General features: G+C 37.3%; 1 protein-coding gene across 1 annotated transcript; it reads right to left on the bottom strand.

Moving 5' to 3' along the window:
• Positions 1–2,198: 2,198 nt before the first annotated feature.
• LOC122264599 (uncharacterized) lies at positions 2,199–8,034 on the bottom strand. Its single transcript, XM_086549158.1, has 5 exons — positions 7,958–8,034; positions 5,251–5,393; positions 4,914–5,043; positions 2,858–3,076; positions 2,199–2,374 (listed from the first exon to the last, which is right to left on the bottom strand). The coding sequence occupies exons 2-5, from the start codon at positions 5,389–5,391 to the stop codon at positions 2,199–2,201; spliced, it is 666 nt and encodes a 221-aa protein (XP_086405284.1). The 5' UTR covers positions 5,392–5,393; positions 7,958–8,034.
• Between the last annotated feature and the right edge of the window lie 1,462 nt (positions 8,035–9,496).

Genomic DNA, 9,496 nt, shown 5'->3' with positions numbered 1-9,496 from the left:
CCCATCCCATCCCATCCCATCCCATCCCATCTCATCTCATCTCATCTCATCTCATCTCATCTCATCTCATCTCATCTCATCTCATCTCATCTCATCTCATCTCATCTCATCTCATCTCATCTCATCTCATCTCATCTCATCTCATCTCATCTCATCTCATCTCATCTCATCTCATCTCATCTCATCTCATCTCATCTCATCTCATCTCATCTCATCTCATCTCATCTCATCTCATCTCATCTCATCTCATCTCATCTCATCTCATCTCATCTCATCTCATCTCATCTCATCTCATCTCATCTCATCTCATCTCATCTCATCTCATCTCATCTCATCTCATCTCATCTCATCTCATCTCATCTCATCTCATCTCATCTCATCTCATCTCATCTCATCTCATCTCATCTCATCTCATCTCATCTCATCTCATCTCATCTCATCTCATCTCATCTCATCTCATCTCATCTCATCTCATCTCATCTCATCTCATCTCATCTCATCTCATCTCATCTCATCTCATCTCATCTCATCTCATCTCATCTCATCTCATCTCATCTCATCTCATCTCATCTCATCTCATCTCATCTCATCTCATCTCATCTCATCTCATCTCATCTCATCTCATCTCATCTCATCTCATCTCATCTCATCTCATCTCATCTCATCTCATCTCATCTCATCTCATCTCACCTCAACTCGTCTCATCTCATCTCAACTCATCTCATCTCATCTCATCTCTTCTCATCTCTTCTCATCTCATCTCATCTCATCTCATCTCATCTCATCTCATCTCATTTCATCTCATCTCATCTCATCTCATCTCATCTCATCTCATCTCATCTCATCTCATCTCATCTCATCTCATCTCATCTCATCTCATCTCATCTCATCTCATCTCATCTCATCTCATCTCATCTCATCTCATCTCATCTCATCTCATCTCATCTCATCTCATCTCATCTCATCTCATCTCATCTCATCTCATCTCATCTCATCTCATCTCATCTCATCTCATCTCATCCCATCTCATCTCATCTCATCCCATCTCATCTCATCTCATCTCATCTCATCTCATCTCATCTCATCTCATCTCATCTCATCTCATCTCATCTCATCTCATCTCATCTCATCTCATCTCATCTCATCTCATCTCATCTCATCTCATCTCATCTCATCTCCTCTCATCTCCTCTCATCTCATCTCATCTCATCTCATCTCATCTCATCTCATCTCATCTCATCTCATCTCATCTCATCTCATCTCATCTCATCTCATCTCATCTCATCTCATCTCATCTCATCTCATCTCTTCTCATCTCATCTCATCTCATCTCATCTCTTCTCATCTCATCTCTTCTCTTCTCATCTCTTCTCATCTCATCTCATCTCATCTCATCTCATCTCATCTCATCTCATCTCATCTCATCTCATCTCATCTCATCTCATCTCATCTCATCTCATCTCATCTCATATCTCATCTCATCTCATCTCATCTCATCTCATCTCATCTCATCTCATCTCATCTCATCTCATCTCATCTCATCTCATCTCATCTCATCTCATCTCATCTCATCTCATCTCATCTCATCTCATCTCATCTCATCTCATCTCATCTCATCTCATCTCATCTCATCTCATCTCATCTCTATCTATCTATCTTTATCTCTATCTCATCTCATATCTTTCTACTCTCTTTCTCTGTCTCTCGCTCGTTCTCTATCTCTCTCTCTTTCTCTTCCCCTCTCTCTCTCTCTCTCTCTCTCTCTCTCTCTCTCACCTCATTTCATATCTTTCTACTCTCTTTCTCTGTCCCTCGCTCGTTCTCTATCTCTATATATCCTCTCTATCTTTCTCTCTATCCCCTTTCTCTCTCTCTCTTTCTCTCTCTCTCCCTCTCTCTCTTTTGCTCTCTCTCTCTCTTTCTCTCTCTTGCTCAGACTTCCATCTCTCTCTCTCTCTCTCTCTCTCTCTCTCTCTCTCTCTCTCTCTCTCTCTCTCTCTCTCTCTCTCTCTCCCTCCGCCTCTTTATCTCTCTATATCTATCTATCTCTCTTCCTCCCTTCTTTCTCATCTCATCTCATCTCATCTCTCCCACCACTCCCACCCCTCTCCCCTCTCCCCTCTCCCCATACCCCCCCACACCCTCTCCCCATATCCCATACCCCTCTCCCCATACCCCCACCCCTCACCCCATACCTACTACACCACCCACCACGAAAGCTCACCAATATAAGTCCTGGTAGCACAGTAGCCGAGGCAGTGACGAATGGGCGCCGTGATCGGGTGTCTGTTGGCGCAGTGACCGTGGCGGAACGAGGTCATGTAGAACATCCCAATGGTCTCGTGGTTGTCGATGACCTGAGCTTCGCATTCACCTGTGAGGGGAAAAAGGTGGAAGGAGGATGATGAAAGAGATTTTGGGGTGTGGGGGTGTGGGGATGGGGTTGGTTGTTTTTGTTTGTTTGTTTGTGTGTGGTTGGGTGAGTGGGAGGGGGGGGGGTTGTGTATGTGTGCTTATGTAAGTGTGTGTGTGTGTGTGCTTGTGTTAGTGTGTGTGTGTGTGTGTGTGCTTGTGTTAGTGTGTGTGTGTGTGTGTGCTTGTGTATGTGTGTGTTAGTGTGTATGTGTGCTTGTGTTGGTGTGTGTGTGCTTGTGTTAGTGTGTGTGTGTGTTGAAGTGATTCCATTTGACGATTCATCCTTATCACATTCCAAAAGGCATTCTTTCCTTTTCTTCATATTCCATGACTCATAAACTATTCCCCTCAAAACGCCATCACATCCATTCCCTCCATAACCTAACCTAATTCCCCAAAACATGCCAAAAGAACCAAAAACAACAACGCCATAGCCACTCACCCTTCTTGACCTCCTCCTCATCCTCATCCTCCTCCTCTTGATCATCTTCCTCTTGATCATCACCACCATCAAAACGTGTCATCTGGATGCTCCTGAAACTACTATTCTGCTTATCCTGTTCCTGGCTCTCGGCAACCTCCACTTGTGTAGGAGTATTGGCCAATACTGAAGGCACAAGGACAGCCTCCTGCGGCGACACGTCCCTCTCGACCGTTCCTTCTGAAAGACGAAGAGAATTTCAGCGGAAGTGGTCGTTGGAAAGAGATATTGGCTGTTGTTGTTATTAGTTATTATTATAAACCTAATAATTGGCTGTTGTTGTTATGTCTCTATTCTACTTATTATTATTTTCTTGTTGTGTTTTTTTCATTATTATTTTCTTATTGTTTTTCGACTATCATTCTAATGGGTCTATTTTTCTTTCGTTTGTCTGTTCTTCGTCTTAGTTGTTCTAGTATCAGATCTCTCGAAATTATGGCTGAATCGTGTATATGTATTGCGAACATGTGTTACTACGGTCTATTCCAGAGTTAGATTATCTTAATTATTTATCTAAATAATGGAAGTTGCCCATCGAGGTTCTAATGACTTAACAGACACTTAGTATAAAACATTAAAAAAATAATGTAACATGTAACACAAATATAACACATAGCACACTTTAGAGAGAGAAATTACCAGTGGTTAGAAAACCCACAAAAGTTTCTTATTTAGTTCTTACATATATATATATATTTTTTTTTTCTTTTGTCTTAAGAATAATGCTATTCTCACCCCTAACATATCTTGGGGAAAATAGTGAATAACTCATAACGCATAATTACCTCTATCTCTATTTTTAGATTTGGTTTGTATTTTATTTTCATTTTTTATTTTTTATTTTATCTTATTTTATTTTATTTTATTATTTGTATTTTTTAAATCGCTATTGGACAAGGCAAACACCTTTACTTGAACTTTTCGATATATTACTCATACCATTTTCATTTACTGGAGTATTTGTATCGCCGTTAGAGCTGTTAAATATCCCTTTTTTGAACCAATAATTGTTTGTTTGTTTTATCACCGATGGACAATTTAACCACCTTTAGTTGAGACATTAGATTTTTTTCATTTTTATATCCTAGCCATGTATTTCACTTTTAACATCATCGGAGTACAACTGAACAACCCCAGCCTGAACAATTAAACGTTTTCTTTTTCATTTTTCACATCACTGCAACGCAAATGAACTGCCCGTGATGTAATTGAACTACCTCTAAAGTTTTTTTTTTCCACTTTATAAATCACCGTTATACAAACGAACCACCCTCATTTGAACTATCAATTTTCTTTCTCTATATCCCCGTTATAGAAATGAAACATTCTTACTCGAACCACCAGACGTTTCTTCCTTTCTTACACCACCGTTATAGAAATGAACCACCCTTACTTGAACCACCAGACGTTTCTTCCTTTCTTACACCACCGTTATAGAAATGAACCGCCCTTACTTGAACCACTCTTACACCACCGTTATAGAAATGAACCACCCTTACTCGAACCACCAGACGTTTCTTCCTTTCTTACACCACCGTTATAGAAATGAACCACCCTTACTTGAACCACCAGACGTTTCTTCCTTTCTTACACCACCGTTATAGAAATGAACCACCCTTACTTGAACCACCAGACGTTTCTTCCTTTCTTACACCACCGTTATAGAAATGAACCACCCTTACTTGAACCACCACTTACACCACCGTTATAGAAATGAACCACCCTTACTTGAACCACCAGATCTTTCTTTCCTTTTTACACCACCGTTTCAAACAAATGAACCGCCCTTACTTGAACCATTAGACGATTATTTTCTTTCTTTACACCACTGTTATGCAAATGAAAGCATTAGACTTTTTTAGATGTCCCCGTTATGCAAATGAACCACCCTTATTTAAACTATCAATTGTTTTCCTTTCTCTATATCCCCGTTATAGAAATGAACCACCCTTACTTGAACCATTAGACGTTTCTTTTCTTTTCATACACCACCGTTATAGAAATGAATCGCCCTTACTTGAACCATTAGACGTGGTGCTCTCCTCGATCCAGGCGTTCTCGTGTTTCTTCATCTCTTCGACGAACGTGAGAACTCGCTCTAGCTTCTGCTCAAGGTTACTCACCGACGCGTTCACAACCTCTGCCGTCTGGAAACGAGTCATTATTATTATTGTTATTACCATTATCATTATTATTATTATTACCACTAAGATTATTATCAACATTATTATCATCAGTATTACTATTATCAGTATTATAACTATTATTGTTCTTTTGTAGTTGTTCTTATCAATAACTCTATCTTAAACAATAATAAGAAGATACCAAATGACAGACACCATTCACCAGCATACCTTGGTACATAGTTGTTCCAGCTTCTTGAGGTCGGCTTCCTTGAGAGAACAAGAGGAGCCCCATCCCAGACTCTGACCGGCGTGCACGAACACACTCAGAACCGTCACCCACATCCATACTTGGGTCCTGCTGTGAGCCATTTCTGAGATAAAGGATATTTAGGATTATAAAATCGTTTGTGTTAAGGGTTATTTCTTGTTTGGTTGAATGTGTGTGTATTGTGCATTATTTGTTGTAGCCCCATCAAGCGAAATGGATATTACTATAGTTTACCCTCAATTATTTTTATGAAAGAAAACGTTAGCTATATTTTCATGGTAAACTATTCAGTTATTGTACCGTGTCTCGTCAATGTATCCAGCAACTATTATCATATCACTGTACTTCTCTTTTTCTATTAATTCCATCAATATAGTTTCCAGATGCAGTTTACTCTATTGCAACTTACATTCTCAGGCCATCTAACCATTTTAGAGTCACCTTTCAGCAATTAAAAACTAGCTCATCTGATAATCATGATTGAACCTTTACTGTGAGGACCAAATTGCCTTTAGTTGTTCCATAAAGTCAACGAGGTATAACCATCTCAGCAACAATTAATTGTCTGTAATATAGCCACCGTCCTTTCTTAAATAAATGACTTACCACTGATTAATAAACACTATAATCACACCTATTATCACCTACACTAACATTAGTATTCTTTTGTTACTAAAGTTTTTATTATTAACTGCTAGTGACTTGTGTGTGTATGTGTGTGTGTATGTGTGTGTGTATGTGTATGTGTGTGAGCGTGTGTGTGTGTGTGTGTGTGTGTGTGAGCGTGTGCGTGTGTGTGTGTGTGTGTGTGTGTGTGTGTGTGTGTGTGTGTGTATATATATATATATATTAAATATATATATATATATAATAGATATATATATACACACACACACACACACACACACACACACACACATATATATATATATATATATATATATATATATATATATATATATATATATATATCCCTCTCCTCTCTCTCTCTCTCTCTCTTCTCTCTCTCTCTCTCTCTCTCTCTCTCTCTCTTTCTCTTTCCATTCCCTCTTCTTTTTCCTCTTCCGCATCCTCTCTTCTATCTCTATCCCAATTTTCCTCAATACCATTATTATTGTTTTATTTCATTACTTTGTTTTTTGTGATCATTACTGATATTTCTCAAAAAGGAAATAATATGACATTCATGTTGTACGCTTTTTGGTATGCACATTATTTTTTGTCGGCTTACTAGATTAAATTGAAATATGATTTTTTTGTTTTTTTCTTGGAGTGAAATTTGAAAAGTGAAACTATAAGCAAATAATTTTGCTAATCACATGATACTCATAATTCGTCTTGAATCTGAATTTCCTTGTCAAATTTTCAAGGTAGTGTTTCTCGATTGCCTTATTTACAATAAACTTCTTTAAGAAAATCTAGTTCTCTAGTTAATGAATCGTTGGATATGCATGTAGTTGATTGGCAGCATCAGTTCAAGGTACAAGAACATTATATATAGTTTATGTTGTTACAAAGAAGTAAGATTAATAACTAGTGTTTTCTGTGAGTTTTCCGGGGACTTAATTCTGACCATGACTCCATTTCGAAAACCCTTTCATTAAAATCATGAGACAAGTTGTATTAATGGGGTAGCCTGGTGCAGCACGGGGGCCACGTATCACTTATATAGTTTGTGATTTGTTAACTCAATATCTAATGTTGAAAAGTTCACCAATGATATATATATATATATATATATATATATATATATATATATATATATTTATATATATATATACATATATATAAATTTATATATATATACATATATATGCCACTTTTAAAACAAATATATGCGATTCACTACTAGTAAACGGAAGAGAAAAACGTCACAGATCGTCTCTCTTTGAAATCTCTAGGACCCTGTCGGATCTTAATGGGATCAACATAGTATCAATTTAAACCTCAATGAAGTCAACATAGCACTAGTTTCAATCTTGTTTGTATCAACATCGTGCCTTTTAAACCCTCAGTGCTAGCAGCACCAAATGGGTTACTCTCAAAAAACAATCAAATAAATAATTGTTTGATTAAATGGTTTATAAAGAGCGTGTCAAAAGCTATTGGTCATTTGATCATATATGGTTGACTATGGCGAAACAAATATATTAGTTTCTAACTGTCTCTCTACGAGAGGATGGGTATAAAGAACCAGGACTGGATCAAACATTCAATAATATTAGCATGTGCATAAGGTATAAAGAAAATGAAAGGGGCGATGGCAGTGACTTTGAGTAGTGCGTGTATTATATAGTTATACTTAATTAGCCAATTTAAGGGTTTTTGTGCCCAACGACTTCGTCTGACGTCTGAGATACGCCAAAAATGCACGATTGGTAGGGCAGAGGGCACCATTGGAAGGGGAAACATTAGAAGGGCACCATTGGGAAGGTCGAGGGGGCAATATCAGAAGAGCCGAAGGGGTATCATTGAAAGGGCCGAGGGGGCACCTTTGGCAGGGCCGAGAGGGCACGCTCGACAGAGCCGAAGAGGCACTGTTGAGAGGGTTTAGGAAACATCATTTTTGGACAATGCATAGGACATCAATTGGCTTTAATCCTATAAGGAACACATAAAAGAAAACTACGACATCCATTAACTAAAGAATCAGAACACTTAACCCACCTGATGATTATGCAAATGATTCCTCCCCTGGTGAAAATGCGCGCCGTTCCACCTCTTCTGACGTCTTCGACAGGACTGGAGTCTCCTCTAGGGTTTCGCGGCTTAAATATTCTTGACTCATTTACCGGGCCTCTCCTCTCCCACTCCCTAACTCCGTTTATTTGAAGGTTTTCCACATACTGCCTTTTTCGGATTATTGCGTGGGAGAATTATTGCGTCACATTTGCGAAGGTTGTGGGGTCAAAAGGAAATGAGAGCGAAGGAAACTTATCGATGCGCTTTTGTTTTGATTCCAGCGCGATGCGATTTTGTCACGTTGTGGATTGCCGAGTGGACGGAGTGTTATCCTTCCTGGAAGTGGAATTTTTTGTATGAGTGTGTGATTGTTTGTATGTTTGCATATATACATTCATACATATGTATATATATATATACATATACATATATATATATATATATATATATATATATATATATATATATATATATATATATATACATATATATACACATATCTATCTATCTATCTATCTATATATAAATAAATATATATATACATATATATATATACATATACATATATATACATATACACATCCCTCCTTCCCTCCCTCCCTCCCTCCCTCACCGTCTTCTAATATCCCGACTTATTTCCAGATCTTCCTAAGGTCATCCTTGGCTCAAATAACACCAAGTAAGGTTGCAATGCACTCAAGGACGACCTCGTGAGTGCTTGCAAGAAACGCGGTAAACTGGGAAGGAGATGGACATTGTCTTCTTAATATCATCAATGTTTTCTTTTTCTCTAGATAATAATTTCCTCTATTATTTTTTTCCTTTTGTTTTCTGTTTTTGTTTTCTAGGAATTTCTCTTGTTTTGACTATGTAATTAATTATATTATTCAGCTTTTATTTCTTTTCATTTAGTGGAGTTTGGAATTGACTATTTTGTTATTTGTTTTTTGTTTTTTGTTTTTGTTTTCTAGATATTTCTCTTGTTTTGACTATCTAATTAATTATATTATTCAGGTTTTTTTATTTCTTTTCAATTAGTGGAGTTTGAAAGACGCCTATGCTAGTCTTGGAACCAAACCTATGAAAATTTAAGTTAATTGATCTTATTCTATGTTCTTAATTTTTTTCTGTAGATAATGATAACAGTAACATAAAGATCATGAAAGCCGTCACCATGGAGATAATGCTGCCATCATTATCACAGCATCATCATTCCTCTCAGCACGATTTTCATTACGATCATCACCGCCTTCACAACACTATTATTTCAAGATGGTTATTGCTATTTCCATCATTGCTAAGGAGACAAATCAATTTTCTTTTTCTTTTTTTTTTCTTTTTTTTCATACCGTCATTATTATTAACTTCATTATCATCATTAAATCCTAATAGTTATACCCACGTATCCCTTTCACTAAGACTAATACTTTTCCTTTTTTCCCAATGGCTATTTATTTACTTATTTCCTTTCTTTCTTTCTTTCTTTCTTTTTTTCTTTTCTTTTTTTTTTCCTTCATAAACTCC

Source organism: Penaeus japonicus, unplaced genomic scaffold, assembly GCF_977035675.1.
Source record: "Penaeus japonicus unplaced genomic scaffold, GWHDUDI00000001_assembly GWHDUDI00000021, whole genome shotgun sequence".
NCBI classification, from domain to species: Eukaryota; Metazoa; Arthropoda; class Malacostraca; order Decapoda; family Penaeidae; genus Penaeus; species Penaeus japonicus.
The sequence above is the reverse complement of the archived record's forward strand: the minus strand, read 5'-3'. Positions and strand labels throughout refer to the sequence as shown.

Excerpts from the sequence above, each read along its gene's own strand:
- LOC122264599 (XM_086549158.1), bottom strand. The coding sequence starts at position 5,391 with ATGGCTCACAGCAGGACCCAAGTATGGATGTGGGTGACGGTTCTGAGT. Across the intron at positions 5,044-5,250 it reads TGGAACAACTATGTACCAAG|ACGGCAGAGGTTGTGAACGC; the intron begins GTATGCTGGTGA and ends ACTCGTTTCCAG. Across the intron at positions 2,375-2,857 it reads TGAGGAGGAGGTCAAGAAGG|GTGAATGCGAAGCTCAGGTC; the intron begins GTGAGTGGCTAT and ends TTCCCCTCACAG.